The sequence below is a fragment of the Polypterus senegalus genome, chromosome 1 (genome assembly GCF_016835505.1).
Source record: "Polypterus senegalus isolate Bchr_013 chromosome 1, ASM1683550v1, whole genome shotgun sequence".
Taxonomy (NCBI): Eukaryota; Metazoa; Chordata; class Cladistia; order Polypteriformes; family Polypteridae; genus Polypterus; species Polypterus senegalus.
This window is the reverse complement of record NC_053154.1, coordinates 278824027-278841562: the sequence shown is the minus strand read 5'-3', so window position 1 is coordinate 278841562 and position 17536 is coordinate 278824027. Positions and strand designations below refer to the sequence as shown.

The 17536-nt window shown below is 41.0% G+C and overlaps 2 protein-coding genes across 3 annotated transcripts in view; one reads left to right on the top strand and one right to left on the bottom strand.

Annotated features, from left to right (window-relative positions):
* Positions 1-3539, bottom strand: LOC120542596 (Hermansky-Pudlak syndrome 6 protein homolog). The gene has a single exon (XM_039775169.1). The coding sequence runs from the start codon at positions 3334-3336 to the stop codon at positions 880-882; it is 2457 nt and encodes an 818-aa protein (XP_039631103.1). The 5' UTR covers positions 3337-3539; the 3' UTR covers positions 1-879.
* A 2247-nt stretch (positions 3540-5786) lies between these two features.
* Positions 5787-17536, top strand: part of armh3 (armadillo like helical domain containing 3) — a 196803-nt gene continuing 185053 nt past the window's right edge. Inside the window, exons 1-3 of one of the 2 annotated variants that reach the window (XM_039775147.1) lie at positions 5787-6775; positions 6866-7012; positions 10428-10499. The gene's annotated coding sequence lies outside the window, so the exon portion shown is untranslated. Of the gene's footprint in view, positions 7013-10427; positions 10500-17536 lie in introns of both variants that reach the window. The other variant, XM_039775131.1, reaches the window with a different exon arrangement.

Genomic DNA, 17536 nt, shown 5'->3' with positions numbered 1-17536 from the left:
TCCAAAGTATCCTTTTATTGAATGCATGCCGTCCACTGATATTCTGAAGCTTACCCATGAGTGATGCCGAGTTTTCCCAGGGCTGAGCACTTTATAAGCACATTCACCAGTGTATGAGACTGAGAAGCAGTGTCAGTTGATTTGGCGAGTTTGCACTCAGGAAGCCTTAATGGAGCACTGCGTACCACAATTGTTATTCATGTTTCACTACAATTTTCTTTTCTATGTGCTACCATTTCATAAATTTGGTAATTTTTTACCCATTTCACTGAAAGTCTCCTTTGTATTTGGTATGTGCTTGTAAAAGACTCAACATTAGCATAAACCTGAGAATAAAGGCCCAGGAAATACAAATACCAATGCACTGCCCTCTTAAGAGTGCTGAATAAACATAAAAAGAGTGACACTGAATACACAAATACTCAAAAAGTAAAAAAAAACAAAACACATACCATACACACACAGCATTCCCTACCCACAAGCCATTGCCAAAAGTAGCACCAAACTGGGATGTTCACGTCTGACCAGTGCACAAGTTTCTCTCGATGCCAGTATTTGGGTGGAGGCAACAACACATCTTTGGTTTTACACTTTTCTCCAGTGCAAAACTGTTTCATGCTGGTTTAGCAGTTGTTATACACATGCTATGAACATACTAAGACAACGATCTTAAGATTTTTAAACAGAATTGTTCAGAAATTCAACTGTGATTAAAACCATAACTTCTCACTTGTTAATATACACATTACAGCTGACCCCTGGTGCATAGCGAAAAGTACACTGAATAAGAAATCGGCTGATGTGTGCAAGCAAGCTTTAGGTCTCTGTAAGATTGGTCTAGCGGGGAACATCTGACAGAGGTGGCACTTGCATGTTTCCTCAAAGGAATACAAAACCATTCTCTGCTGGTAAATTGGCTGGTTGCAGCTTGAACACAGGTTCAGAAGTTTGGGGATGTGCTTCGGATTCAGCAACACTGCTTGGTATCCCTTTTCGCACTCGCGGTGGGGTTGGAGGAGGGAAGCCTGATGCGTGGAGGATGTCCGCATACCCTTCTCGTGGCTTAGTCTCCCTCTGAAGTACTTTGTCTAGCAGTGGTTTCAACACACCTACGGTCATCTGACTAGCACCATGACCACTGGGTAAAAATGGCTCAGGTTGCTTGTCAGAGGGTGGTAGGCTTTTCAGAACAATATTGAGGATGCTGGTGACAGTCATATCTTCGGGGCATAAGCTCCATAATAAATCCAAGTAAGGGTCTAAGTCTCTATGCTGGGAAACCTCACTCAAAATGGTGGTGAAAATCTCCTTATTGAGAAGTGGACTTTGCTGACTAAAGTGCTTTGCAACGTTTGTCACCTGCTCCCATTGCCGCTGTTCAATCAGGATGCGGAAAGCTTGCATGATGGCATTGGGACGCTGGCTGCAAAGCAGGAGCTCCACTTCCAATCCTAGTTTTTCTCCTCGGTTGGGCAGGAGAGCCAAGGCACGTTTATAGAGGGGTGTATTTTCAGGATTGTCTTTCCAGGAGGTGGTGCCTGATTGCTGCTGTGCCAGTTCCACAAATTTAGGAAGCCACTTGGGTTGGAATCTGAAAAGTGAATGGCAAATCAGCTCAAACACTGGCAAAGGCTGATGTTGCTGCTGTCCATTGTTCACAGATATAGCAGCTGGGCATAAAACTGTCTTCCACACCTCTGGGGGCACCCCAGTAGAAAGTGAGACCTCCCTGTTACAATGGAATTGGAAGAGACTCTGCAAGGCTTGCCAGAATTCAGAAGAAAATGTTCTAAAAATGTAGTTCAGATATAGAAGATTATCTGCTTCCATGTCAGAATACAGAAGACGCCTAATCTCCTGCTCCACCAAAGTCCCACAATAGCTGGCCAGTTCTGCTTCAGAGGCGGCCACCACCTGTGACTTGAGCTCCTCCAGTGCCACTAGGCTCTTTAGCTCTGTGTCTAGGGATGCCAACAGTCTGGAATTGTTGCTTTTTTCAGGCTTTAAATCGATGCCATTCCTGCCTTGTAAATAGTTTCCTATAATAGAAGACAAAGCAATAGGTGCTTGGAACATGCCGCCGTTTTTTAACTTTTCAACAGTCAGCTGCGTGCTGCTCAGGCTTCTTCTCTGGTAATACTTACAAGCCTCTTCGAAGACAAACTCGGCCAGGACGGTGTCTGGCTTGATGGCACTTGGCTCTTGATGCGTCACCTTCACCGAGTACAGGCCAGTTCCTGAAAAAAGATGGATTGTCGTCTCAGCTGCAGCATTTCTGCTTAGCATGGCGTCAGTTTTCAGTGTGATCTTCTCTAACAGCAGGCCACAAATTATATCAAGGATGTACAAAGTCCTGCCTGCAATAAATGCAAGAAAAGGACCATAAACCTGCATGATGGAAACTGAATGATTGTCATCCATACTGAAGATCTGCCTTACAACTGTGTTCTTCTCCAGAAGACTTATATTTCCAGAGCCAAGAGCCAAGATGAGCCCCGCGGAGCCCGTGGGGCACACTCCACGTATTTGCGGTGGGCTGCTTGCTGCCAGGACGCCAATGCAATCCCTCATAAGTTTTTTAAAATCGTACTGGTTGTACTTGCCCACATGCCTGCTTATCAACTCCCCTTTGTCCAGACTGCAGACGGCTATTCTGTCATGCTTAGTGTACAATGTCAAGAAAAACTTGGAGACATTTTGAAGTGAGTCGTTTTTACAAGGCAACATATAAATCAAGTCCCCCGAAGCAAGCACGCTGAAGATGGGGCAGTTGAACAAGGCGATCGTAGCCCCCCCTAAATGGACGCTCCGCTCTTCCACCTCATATGAACGCCAGCACACGCAGTACCGTAAGAGAGTGCATTCGGGAGTCCGTCTCTCCTCGCACCAAACCAGCAACCGTCCACTGTGACACACCGACACCACCTTGGCTTTGGAGCTGTCGCATAGCTCCGACGTCTGTAGCAAATCCCAGCCGCCCTTTTGTTCGCTGTAGTTCCAAAACTCCACTCTCCCATTCTGCAGGACCACCGCGACCAACGCCGCACTTCCTTTGATGCCGATATCTAAATAGAGCAGCTCCAGCACCGGCGCCGGCCTGTTCGTCAGATCTAGGTTACTACCGCACGCTTTGGGCAATGGGTGCGCTCTTGAAACTCTGTCGAAGGTCCGCAGGCCCCCGGGAAGCAGGACATGAATATGTCGCTCGTCTGGACTGACACGTACCAAATCCCATACCTGGTAGTTCCCTTCGATCGGATTTAGAACTTCCAGCAAGTCACCACTTCTCGTGAAATCAGACAAATCGGTCAGCTGTTCCAGGATGAATCCTTTCATCGTGTCAACCGATTCGAATTCAGACGTCGATATCCTCAAGCGCCTGGCGTACCACGAGACTCAGACGCCCATGAAAGAGCCAACGCGCTGGCCGTCAAAGGCGACCGGCACTGCGTTTGCGCCTAACAGCGCTGCTACAATGCCACCAGAACTAGAGCCGCTCGCACTCATTCCTCTTCTGGAGGCTCTGGCCAGCTCCACCTGACATCACGAGTTCGCTGATTTCCGGAAACATTCCAATTTCACGCTCATTCGCTCGCGGGTAGGTGGGGAGGCCGGGCTTCTGACGTATTTCCGGCACCAACTGATGGCGTATCATAGGCGCGCGGAAGGCTGTGTGTACGGCACTCTGTGGAAGTCCGCGTTCCGTATGCTAGTAGAAATTCCCCCAGTGACGTTTTACCTTGAAGGAGTTGTCAGTAAAAGTGGAACAGAGAGGACCTTACGGACACCGGATACTTTACACCGTGTCGCTAGTCTTGGTCTGACCATTACCTTGGGCACATATGTACTGCAGGGTGGCTATTCAGGAACAGTTTATTCGGGCAAGTTACTCTTTTTCGTTATTCTCATTCACCACTATGTCTAGGGCTGGAATAAGGAGTGTGGGGGGCCCTGGGCTAGAAGCATTTCTAGGGCCTTACCTATACAAAATACCACGAGTGCACATTGACTTCAAGGTCTCAGAGTCGCACTGGTTTGAGTAAGTAACTACTACACAGTCTTACCTTTAAAATGAATGGCAAAAATCTGAAGAACAACAAAAAAAAGTCCCAGTAAACTTAAGCCACCTCAATTCAGACTGCTCGTAAGAAAATTACTGATTTACTTAATGTGGTAAAAGTACAAATTTAAACAAGAATAGTTGTGTCAAATATTTGAAATATTAAAATGTGTGTTTCAGTGTAAATGTTTAAAGTCGAAATAGTATAATTTGAAACAACTGATGTTGATTGATGTGGCATGCACAACTTAATGTCCTTCAGATCAGACCCCTTTTGGTTTACTCTTTATCATAAGAGGGTACAAAATACGATCCAAAAATAGCCTAAAATGAGGATGTTTTTCGGTCTAGAGGGCCAAGATGGGTCCAACAGTATATCATGTGTGAGGGTTTCTTGTACCAGTGATTGAAGAAGTGCCTGACAAAAACTAAGAAATTTCAAAACATTCATAAGTAATTCTTATGAATACAATATGAGCTTACTCTCTGAAATTATGAGGGACAAAGTATGCTGTATCAAAACTTGCTATGTTAATTAGCCATTGCTGCACAGATACCAAGTAACCATCACAAGCCAAGGTTTGAAAAGTCAACTATAGAACTCTAATGCAAATGCATAGAAAGGAATATCAAGTGCTGCATAGGCAGTTCTTGTATACCATAGTACCTTGCTGTCCTTAAAATGACTGCTTGCACTAGATGGGATTCTGCTTGCGGTTTTGCAGACTTGCTGCCCAGGTAATGGAATGCCTGCTCATACTATGGTTGATTCCTCCTGGGCTGATGGAACTTCTTAGCGCTGTTACAATACTAACAGAGACAAAGTTCTTGCTTTTCAAACTTGTACTTTTCTAAAGTTCTTTACTTCAGTACTTGATGATTTATTCATTTTCTACCACTTACTAGAACCGGGGTTGATCATATCACTACAATCCAGTTTACAAACCATATTGCTCTCAACTGACATCAGAGTCAAATGATTCAGTCTTTCTGGTCCCATTTTGGATCTGAGCCTATTCTTCAGTAGCCTGAGCGTGAAGAATTGTTTGACAACCCCCCCGGGGGTTTTGAGGCAACCACAGAAAAACTAATATGAAATGTCAAACTAACATAAGAACAGCAAGTAATATAAAAAGTATGAGATAGCTGTATGGGTAGCCACAATAAAAAAAAAAAAAGAAGCAGCATGTCAAATCATAAGTGATATTTGGGGCTGGCTCAAGGCTACAAGACTCCTTTAGGTAATATCGATTAATGGCTCCCCCTCTAAAACATTTTCCGGTTTAAAACAGTGGAACTCTGTGCTGTAGTCATCTTGTTCCTCCTCACGATATGTAATTACTGTTACATGACGTATTAGATTCATCGAGTGGATGCATTTCCCCTTGAAGGTTGCAGTACTTAAGAACCGGGGGTTGGTGTCTGGCCTTGAAGGTAATAGCGCATTGGTATTAACATGATGTGACATCTTAAGAGTTGAGGAGAGGGTTTCCTTCTTGGAGATTAGCCTTCATATAAGCATTCAGTATCAAAGAGTGGGAGTGAAGGGATGAGCTCGGGTATGCCATGGTGCCATTCTTTTGAGATTCTGGTCCATGTTGACTTGACTGTGTCAAACATGCTGCAAATCTCCCATTCTGCCACATCCCAAAAGTGTCCTGTTGGATTCAGATCCAGTGACTGGGAAGACCACTGAAGAATACTGAACTCATTGTCATGTTCATGAAACCAGAGTGAGACAATGTTTTCTTTGTGACATGGTGCATTATAATGCAGGAAAGTAGCCATTAGAAGATGTGGTCGGCAACAATACTCAGACAGGCTGTAGTATTTAAGTGATAATTGATTAGTATTAAACGGTCCAAATTGCGACAAGAAAACATTACCGATAGCATTACACCACCACCACCACCAGCCTGGATGGTTGACCCAAGGCAGGTTGGGTGCACTGATATATGCTGTTGGTGCCAGATTCTGACCCTACCATCTGTACGCCTGAGTAAATGCACAGATTCATCAGAGCAGGCTACGTTTGTCCAGTCTTCAACTGTTCAGTTTTAGTGAGCTTGTGCCCGGTTCAGCGTTCTGTTCTTGGCTGACAGGAGTGGAACCCAACGTTTTGTTTGGTTGAAGAGCTTTTCTGCTCACCACAGTTGTGCGGAGTGGTTATTTAAATTACTGTAGCCTGTAGTTCAGGCTGGCCATTCTCCTCTGACGAGGCATTTCTGTCTGCAGAACTGCCACTCACTGGATGCTTTTGGTTATTTCGACTCACTTTATAAGTATATTCTAGAGACCGTTGTGTGTGCAAATCCAAGGAGATCAGAGATCACATTTTTTCCCCATTCTAGTATATGATGTGAATGTTAACTGAAGCCTCTGACTTGTATCTGCATGCTTTTATACACTGTGCTGCTGCCACATGATAGATCATTGCATGGTTAAGCAGATGTACACGTATTCCTAAAAAAAAAGTCCATTAACTGTACACTGATAATATCATGAGAGAGAGAGAGAGAGTGAGTATGCCATGTCACTGCTTATTTTGATAGTTGATAGTCACCAGATCACAGTATGCCATGTCAGTAGCTGAAAACAAAGTGAGGCTGATCCTTCAACTATGTGTTTTTACAGAGAGAGAGAGAGAGAGAGAAGAAGAGGGAGAGTACATTTTAACAGCATTTTCATCAGGGCATGGCATTTTCTGTTGCTATGGTAAAACTAAACTAAAAAAAAAACGAAAATAAAAATAAACTTAAAAAATTAAAAATAAAAACACGTCAACAGGCTTAATGTATTTGTCAGTTTTCAGACTTCTGAGATGCCACCAATAAACTTCACCTGCTCTTCAGAAGAGATACATCCAACTCAGTCTTTGTATGAGGGTTTGCCCCGTTGCCAAATGACTTTTCCAAACCACAAGTGATTCATCACCAACATCATTCTTCTCAGGTATGTAGGCTTTAGTGAATCTCTCTATCAGTGGGTCCAACAACAGCTTTATTTTATATTTCTCACCGCTCTGCGAAGTAACAGGTAAGAAAATGCCAAACACCTCACAAGTAAGTCGACACGTTTTTCATTTTCACTTTGTCGGCTGGTACATCTCTCATCTGACCTTTGGATTAAAAGTATTTAGTGCAAAGTAAGCTAGGAGCTTGTCACATCTGTCCCCAGTCCACCCTGTATTTTGCTTTCAGTGTGTGCCACTTGATCAGTTGTTACATCTAACAGGCTCTCACACATGACCACAGTGAAATTCTGTAAGGGGTCTTCTTTATCTGATACATATGTCTTGAGGCCTACAGATCAGTGAACGTCTGTTTTGAAAGTCGGCCAAAGCACTTGTTGCTCCACCTGTATTTAGAAATGACATCAGAGCTTACCATTTGAGCAAAGCCATCAACTTCGTGTGCTTCACCGTCACTAGAACTGGAATCTGCTGTATAATGTAGTCACTTGCCACTTCTGAAAAACTGTCAGTAACATGACAAATCGCAATATTTTACACATGCTTCATATTCTGACAGCCTGTATACTGCCTGTGTTATGCTACGACTGGATAATCTAGACACAGGAGTAGTTTCAATGAAAACCAAAGAACAAATATTTTTTCATTCATCTTTGTTAATTTCGGGGCCCCTGTAGCCTGTGGGGGTCCTGTGCTGCATCCTAGATTAGCCTGCACAGAAGTTCTTGTGTTCCTTGTGCTTTTGTAGATTTTTCTCCTGGTTCTTCAGTCTTCCTACCATAGGTTAGATTTACTGACGTTACACAATTGACCATCTGTGAGTGTTTGTATGTGTATGGGTAATGAAATGGCATCCTGTCCAAAACTGTTTCCTGGCCCCAGAAATGCTGATTTGGAACAAGCAGGTTTTCAAATGTTATGTTAGATTCTGTAGAGTCCTGCTTGTAACCTGGGATGTTGCACATTTCTATGGACATCATTTAAGTGAGATGAACAGAATGAAACCAACTGAAAATAAACACTGAATTGAATTGGCCGTAAGCCAGAAGGAGAATTTAATGATGGTCATCATGAGCATCTGAAAGCTGTTTTAGATCATAACGTGTAAGAATTCAAGTTGTTTTTCCATTGTACCTTCCCTAGCTGAATTTCCCTCTGGGCACAAGTAAAGTTCTATCTACTGTATCTATGGACATTTCTTATTAGGACAGGCTAAACTAGCAATCTTGAAAACGTACTGCTGTTGTTTAAAAGTAGACTGAAACTTGAATTTACCCACCAGAAGCAGATTAACAACTTGAAATGTTCATTGAAATGTAGGGAACAGGACAGGTACTGCTGCTGAGGGTGGCAAACTGATAATAAATAGAAAGTACTGGTAATATCTTAAAGGTTTTTTGGAGTATGAGAAGTGTACTGTGGGAGTAGTAATGGGGTAATGTGTGTGGTGTAGAATGCAATTATGATTTGTTTTTTTCTGTTTAAAAAACTTATTTATCATGGACAATAATTTTAATTACAGACGTGTACTGCGGAGTAGTTGTGGAGTAATTTATCAACTTTCTTGTGAAATTGTATTTCTTAATGTATAATACTGATGTGTTTATGTTTTCTATTGTGCAAAATAAGTTTATCTAAAAAGAAAAAATATCTATCTATCTATTGTGGCAGGCGGCTGGCATCTATGCCTAGCTGGGACGCCACTGCACAATATATTCAGGGGGAGCAGCCCTGGACAGTGCAATACCTCCCCCTGGACGCTAGATGGCTGTCCCATTGGGGTGGAGCAGTGCCTCGGTTTCCCACGGGGCTCCCTGGGAATTGGAGCAGGGTGCAGCCCTGTTGGGTCCTGCAGGCACCTCCAGGGGGTGCTGTGTTTGGGGCAATTGAGCCCATGTGGGCAGCAAATGCATCACACCCAGAAGTGCAGCCGGACCTCGGTGATCAAACACGAGGAGCACTTACGGGGGAACTATAAAAGGAGCCAACGACCACCACTCAGTGGCCAGAGTCGGGTGGGAGGAGGACAAAGCTTGGTGAGGAGTGGTGGTGAAGGAAGAAGAGAGTGTGTTGTAGTGGCGCTTAGTACTGTTATTGGGACTGTGTATTGCCTGTGGGTCACGGGGAAGACGTGCGCCCACAGGGGAAGAAAAATAAAAATGTATTTATTTTTGCAAAAGCCATCGGGTGAATCTGTGTCGGGTCGGGCGCAACATAGCGCCTTTTCTTTCGCTATCTATGGTTAGTCACCCCTCTATCTATGAATCAATCAAAAATGTAATTGAGCATTCCTAGTGTTTCTGTTTTGATCTGTTAGTTCCCATAATGATGTGTTTGACGTCTTTGGTTTTAAAGCTATAGTAAAATGAAAGAGTTTCTCACCACACAAACTGCCTCGTCTGTTGTAATATTACAAGGTTTACTTCTCGGCCTTTTCAGTTTGTTTTGTTTCAGCTCAGCAGTTAAATTAAGTAGGTTTATGAATGTTATGCTGCTTGAACCATAACTGAAGTAAATGTCGCAACTCAAGTGAGGGCTGTACGATTATATAACTGCTGTGATTTAGTTTCGACAAGATTTCCAGTTAAGTTTAGAGGTCAATAGAAGATCCTATTTTTGAGAAATTAGTTACTGATTTAGTCCCCCGATTTAATGCTTTTTGATACTTCCACAGATGCAGTCCTTACAATTCCTGAAGTAAATAAAGCTATGGTAGATGATATGGCTTTTAGATACAGGGCCCACAGATTGTGGAGTGACCCCTCTATCAGTAGTGATGCCCAGAGGGTCTTTGCCTCAAGGATGTAACTGTTGAAATAACTCATTTGTTTTAACTCTCTGTGTTCTGTTGTGATACTCGGCACCTTTGCTACTCTGATTAAGCAGCTCTTGCTGATCCTGAATTGACACTTCATATTAAATGGGAATAAATGAAACCATTAGCGGCAAACCTCAAGTTTCAATCACCATGTGCATTTTGACTTCAAGGGTAGGTAGGTACAGTAGCACAGATCAGAACTTTCAGGAGGATGGGCAAATTTTCAATAATAAATGGTCAAGTTTCCAATCCAGACTTTTGCAGCACACAGGCAGTGTTATGTATGGGGGCATTGGGTTAGGAGATAAAAGGTTTTACAGTGGCATCAGTGTATGCATGTCACAAAGGATTATGGGATTACCAGCTGGGGCAGGGGGCTGAAGAGGTATGGTGGACATCGGAGCAGCTGTAGTGTATCAAACTAGAAACACCTCTGTGAACATCTGGTTAAATTCAAAGCAGGTTAGAGACCAGGAGTTTTGTCTATTTAGATGAAGGTTATACAGTCAAAACTTGGTGTTCTTAAGCATCTTTCCTTTTCAGCGTGGAAATAACCTTTAACCTTATTTCCTTTGCAGATGCACACTAACATAGACCTGCAGTAACTCCATCTGATTAAATTTAACATTACAGTGCATGACTGGAAAAATGTAAGTTGTTGTTCTTTATTCTTTTCTTTAGTATTCAATAATGATATTGCTACACTCTACAATGGTATTCACAATGTTATTCTGTGCCAAACATTTATTGTTGTTTTATCCAATATGTCTGAAGACCTCTTTGAACTGTTAAACGCTCAGTATCAAAGGCTGTACTATCAAACAATACAAAGTGACATACTTGATATCTATGAAGTTGTCTTACTGATGCTCCAAAGTAAACATGACCCATCTAGAACTGTTATGGTTTCTGCCTTAATATAGTACCTCAGCGTTGTCATGTTTGCACACCATTGATCTTTTTAATTAAATGCCTCTTCCAAATTGAAAATGGTGAAGAAATTCCACCTGATGTCTGTGTTCATCACATTACTTGGTCTAGATGAGGTCTGACCGTTAACAAACTCAACTCATTATGTGGAATGCCTGCACTTAACATGCAATATGACTTGGGTAAGGTGTAAATATTGATCCCCACATATTATACTTATGATGTTCTTCAGTAATCTATGTATAGGGTGGTCCAGATCTATTTATGCAATTTTCATTACGCTATAACTTATTAAATTTATTACATAGAAAATCACCCGAAAAATCCCAGACCATCGAGAAGTGACGACATGAAGAATCTTGCCCACATAAATCAAAGTCATCCAGATGATATGGATCTGCATAATTTGATCTGGACCACCCTGTACAACTCACACAGTGCACAAAAATTATGTAGTTGCACTATATATTTGAGCTAAAATTCAATTTGACTGTTTAATAATAATAATAATAATAAATGTTATATAGTGCCTTTCCCATTCTCAAGGCGTCTCATTCACAGAGTCTCACAAAGAAACAAAGCAAGTATATGTAACATTAAATACAGATGTTTCCTGAATATAATATTAGAACAGATAGATGATATACAATAAACCAGAGTAAAATACTAAATTCAGTACTAAAGGAAAGCCTAATAAATAACATCATTTGTTGTATAAAACACACACAGATTGTACTGAGGATCTGCACAGAAAGGAAGACTGAAAGAGGACGCAGAATGTCAGGTTAAGTTAAAAGCCGTCCTAAATAGATGAGCTTTAAGTTGTTTCCTGTCACCCATAGAGTGCGGGTTTGAATGGGGCGCAACAAGATTGCCAGAATCAGAGGACCTTAGTAGGCGAACAGGAGGATAGTGATGGAGAAGGTCACTGATGTAGCCTAGTGCAAGGCCATTTAAAGCTTTGTAGGTTATTAATAGAATTTTATATTCAATTCTGTAATAGGAACCACTGGAGGCAAAGCAGGAGGATGGGTGTTATGTGCTCACTGTTGCTGGTCCGTGTTAGGACTCTTGCAGCAGAGTTTTGAATTAGCTCAAGCTGTGATATAAGATTAGATAAGATATGTGATAAAAACACGGACCTAAGATAAAACTATTGGACATTAGTCAGAATTCAGTACCACATGCGAAAGCAGCTTTCTTTTGATTGCTGATACTTTTTCGTTTGGGGTGTCTACACCAACATCTGATATGTCTCAGATATGTGGAAATGTCAGAATCAGAACACATTAGAGTGGTGGTGTAAATGGGAAAATGTTGTCGCTCTCCAATTGCAGAGAGCGTGTGCCGGACAGTATCAACCTTTGAGTATTCCAAATCATACATTCTCTTTAAAACTGTTGTGTGGTATGTTATTTGAGAAAAATGAGCTGCATAAGGTCCCAGCCCAGGTCTTCAGAATTCTTAGTTGTCTACAGAGTTGGTTATTCAGAGCCTTTTAGTTTAATTTGGAAATCACAAATCAGGGGACACTGGCTAAAATGAAAGTCTCTGGAATATAATGACAGCTTGGCTGTTAGCTAATAGTGCTGGGTCATCCCCATTAATTTGTCCCACTGCTTATGTTTTAAAACATGGATTCATTTAATAAATGGATGGAGGGATGGATAGCTGTGAGTGCGAAGACTACAGCCTATACATTCAGTCACTAGCTGCCTTAAACAGCACTAATTATTCTGAGAAGATAAATCTTATCTAGAAGACAGTGCTGCAAAACAGCTTACAGCTCTTAATGGGCATAAAATACTTTAAACATTTGCTGATCTCCCTTAATTTTTTTGTTTTGCTGAGTAGTTGTAGTGATCTACACAAAGTCTTGCTGGGTTGTATTTAAGGTGTTCAACTGGCACTGTACATGTGGCCAGGGCCTGCAGTTTCTGTGTATTGAAATAGAGCAGCATGGTGGCGCGGTGGTTGGTACTGCTGCCATCTTACAGTTCCAGCAGACTCGTTTCAAATCTAGAACCCAGCTGCAGTCTGTCCAGTGCTTGCATATTCTCCCTGTGTCTATGTGAGTTTGTGTCCAGGTACTCTGACTTTCCTCCCAATACCATAAGCTGTTCGGATAGCTATTAATTTTCCCAGTGTGAATGTATTGTGAACTAAATGCCCAAGATGGGGTGGACAGCCAGTTGGTTTGAGTCATCAGAACTGTGACTTCCAAAGATTTATTTCTATGGTAATGCTGGAGTTTCTGTTATCCTGTCCACCATTGTCAACAGGCCATATGTCAGTTATAATATTGAGTTTATTTTAACAGTAACTAAGCCTGTGTAGAGTATGGAGGACAATATGAAAAAAAACTGAAAAGTTAAACCTTGGCCCGCTATGACCCAGAAATGGATGGAACAGGTTAGAAATGGATGATATACTGTATTTAAGTACAGTAAAATATGCAAATGTTGTTTAGTAAAACATAGCAAGGGCAAGGAGTAATGCTGAAGCTACTGATTTCATTGTATTTGATTTGGCCTTTTAGGTGTCTTGTGATGGAATATAACTCTTTTAATGGAGCCAGTGTAACTGGTTACACAGTAGCCCTCACATGTCTGCCTGCTTTAAGGGTGAGTGAACCTGAACAGGACCTTCTCACACCACCAGTCCTTAATCCTGTTTAGCATTTATGATTACGAGAGCCTCTTCAGAAGAAGCTCAAAATTGTGGTCTGCTTTGGTCTGGTAGGCGCACTCATGCCACCCTGAGACAGCGTCCTCTCTACACTCCAGACCTCTGATCATAAGTGCTGGAGTGTCCATTATTCTCTTGAAAGTTTCCTCTGCATACAGTTCACTAGTTGTAGTATAGTCATGTGTACAGAATACAGTGAAGCTCTTAGTTGCTTTTCCAACCAACATATAATACCTCATCACTCTCCAATATCATGAGTAACAAGAATCCTGTCAGCGGTCAAGTAGATGGTATTGCTTTATTGTTTATTGGGTGGCATAGTAATTACAGTCCTACAGGCTTGCACAAGTTGCACATTCACCCCATAGCCTTATGAGTTTAACCACTGTAATCCAGTTTTCTTGCACTTTACAAAAATGGACAGTTTAGGATGACTTCATCTATTCCTTCATTCTCCCATCCTTCAATTCGCAAGCAATTCACTGGGGAAACTATAACTGTCCTGGCTGTACTGGGTAAAAGGGGGGATCTAACTTTGTATAGGGCATCAGGTTTACTGCAGGGTGTGCTTACACACCATATGTTAAATATCAAGGAGAATCGCTTAGAATATCCTGCCACCTGGTCCAGTGCTGGTTCCTTCCTTGATCCCAATGATGCTGGGATAGACTTCCCATAAGCATGTTCACAAAGTGAGAGAAAGAATGAATGACCTTGTTGCAAAGATAAGACTGTGCGGCGTAGCTATCAAAGGAGTGGATTTTAAGGAATCGGTCAGCCAATTCAGTCCAACATAGAAACACATCACCCACCAGACCTCCAAGAGAATATAGATGCAATTATGTTGAAGGTTTGTGCTCTGTAAGTTCCTTTGACTTAAAGTGAGATGTAAAGAGGTGAGTGATGTAAAGGCTATGTCACTCTACACAATTTTTCCAGTGATTTTCAGTTTCAGAGTTCATTTACAAAATCTTAGTGAGTCTGATGCAGCCAGGGAGTGCTCCTGTGATAATCAGTCATGTAGTCTGACATTTTCTGCGACTTGCCAAAACAAGGTCAAACTGGTTTGATTTAGGGGTGGTTTCCATGTGTTTAGGAGCTGACAATCAATGAACACTGAGGCAGAAGTACAATGCATAGAATGCAATAACAAGCAATAAAGAACACAAGCATTATGGCCCTCACAATTAGAAGAGAAGCTAATGTGTCTGTTGTGTCATGTATTATGTACCAAAGCAGAACTAAAAAAAAAAAAAAAAAGAACAGAGATTGTGGCCAAACTTACCGTACCTGCATAGCACCAGCACAGCCAGGTATCACGTTATTGGCTGTCAGAAAAGGGGTGAACTCACAATACTTGGATAATGGAAATGTGGAACTATGCTGGAAGGTTGCCACAGAGTCATCTAATTTGTCATACCCTGTGAAACTCGTCAGGTAATCTGACATCCACAGGTGACAAGGTCAGCAATGGCACTTGGCAAGTTTGACATACCTTCCAACTAGAAGTTGTCTAATGTGTTACTGGTTTAAGACCTAACTGTACTCCAAGATATGTAACAGCATTAACAGTTCTGCTACTACTGCAGAAGTAAAAGTAACATTTGAAGAGCAAAATTTGTTAAATTTACATATATCAATATCTGAATTCTTAGGAATTGGATATACTGTGTAAACAGTTTTTCATAGTAAAATTATAACAAAATTACACATTTTTTTCACATTTTATACTATGTAAGCATTTCAGGTAACTGAATAAAAAACCATTTGTCCTTAGGGATCCTAATAGAACACTATACAAAAATAAATGAATGGAGCAGAGTTACTAACACTTAGTGTACTAAGCTCTCAATATTCTCAAATAATAGATGTTAAACGGTAAAAGTAAGCGAGATTTGAGAAAAATAGGCTGATTTTTTTTAAACCTTAAAGGTTAGGACAGACGTGTTAGCACTCCCTTGTCAAGCACACTTTATCAACCAAGCTACTTGAGGGTTTAGAAAACAACTGTAGGGTGACAGAGTAGAGCATATTGTACAACGGAATAAGAACCAAGTCAGACTTTTAAATCTTTGATGGATGGGCATCCCGTCCTGGCTTAGTTCTTGCTTAATGCCCAATGTTGCTGGGACAGACTATAGCTCCTTGTCATATTTTGTTAGAAATGTGTGTTTAGAGAATCAGTGAGGTTTTTTTTACTTATGTCTTTGTTGCAATTTTTCAGCCACACCCAGCTGCAAGCTGATACAAGTCTTTTTAGATTGCAACATATTACTAAGTCATGATAAACTAAACAAATCAGTTTACTTCTGATTGCTGCAGCACATCACTGACATAAGGTGCTTTATCTTGTTTTTAAAAACCTAACATGCTTTACATTCTGCCCTGGCTCAGGAAAATCTTAATGTTGCACTCCAACCCACTCTTCTGGACGGTTCTTTCAATTTCATGGAATCACTGGCAGATGCACACAAGATGACACCTGATGTGGTTAACATGGGCTGGCTGCTGCATTCAGTTCATTTCAATTTCATCTTATCAAGCCCACTTCCACTTATGAGGTCAGTGTGCTATATAGTATCCACAAATACAGTATGCAGTATGTATAGAAGAAGTGCAACATAAACACAAAAAGTTGGGACACCTGTGAAAATTGTTTGCTTCAACTTGCAAGGCTTAATTTACTTTAATTTCCACAGAATATCTGTAGGTTCTAACGTATTAGTTATTCCCTGAATAAGGCCCATTTGTAATATTCTGAAATGTACATTTTTTTCAGGTTTTGCTCTGCCAGTTTCCTGCTTACCTTTTCACCATTTTAGGCCATTCATTACATTTCAACTGATTAATTTTGAAGAGAAACTGAAGTGTTCTAAAACTTTTGATCGGTAGTGTGTGTATATGTGTATATATATTTATTAATTTATTCAATGAGCATCTGTAAAAAGCTAAATTTCCCCCTCAGGACAAATAAAGTTTTAGCTATCTACCTATCTATATAGTACTTTACCAAAGTCTTAGGAATTTTAGCTAGTTCACAAAAATATTTGTCTTAGATGGTTATTTTATGTCTTCTGGATTGGTGTGTCAATTGAAGAGAGCTTATTTTTGAGTTCTAAAGTGAAACAATATGGTAAGATATTTGAAAATCTTGAAAGAAAGAAACTACATGCAGTAGTAAATACATTTTTACAGTATGGTTTTAAGTCCAAAGTGCAACTGTTGTAGTTCAGCCACAGTTTAAAAATTATCATTTTATATAAACAAAAAAACACATTTTTTTTTTTATATTCAGGATATAGAAAATAATACTATATTGTAGGATCTCATATTCACTCCAAGGAGGACCAAGTGCCACCCTATAAACACAGAGAAGTGAAAGAAGATGGAAAAGACTCACCAGTAGTAAATCAACAGCTGCAATAAAAATCAACACATGGCGAAAGAGCCTTAGTGGCAGATCCAACCACAGTATAAAAGTCTTAATTAATTTAAGTCCTTAACTTTGATGAAAATTCTGCTCTAATTTTGGAAGGGAGATCATTCCAGAGCCCTACATTCTAAAGCTCTACTCCAATAAGCCATAACATTAAAATCACCTGCCTAATATTAAGTCCCCCTAGTGCCAAAACAGCTCTGACTCGTCAAGGTACAGACTTCAAAACACCTCCAAAGGTGTCCTTTGATATATGGCACAATGGCATTAGCAGCAAATCCTTTTAGTCCTTTACATTGCCAGGTGGGGCCTCCCGATCAGATATGCTTTTTCAGCAAATCCAAGAGATGCTCAGTTGGATTGAGATCTGTGGAATTTGGGGAAGAAGCCAACACCTTGAACTATCATGTTCCTCATACCCTTCCTGAAGAATTTTTGTGACATGGCAGGGCACCTTACCCTTCTCAAGAAGGTCACTGCTATCAAGTAAAATATCTTTTCCATGAAAGGATGTATGTCATCTTTGACAATCTTCAGGTAGGTGGTACGTTTCAAAGTAATATCCACATTAACGCCAAGACTTAAGGTTTCCTATCAGAACATTGCCCAGAGCGTCACACTTCCTCTGCTGGC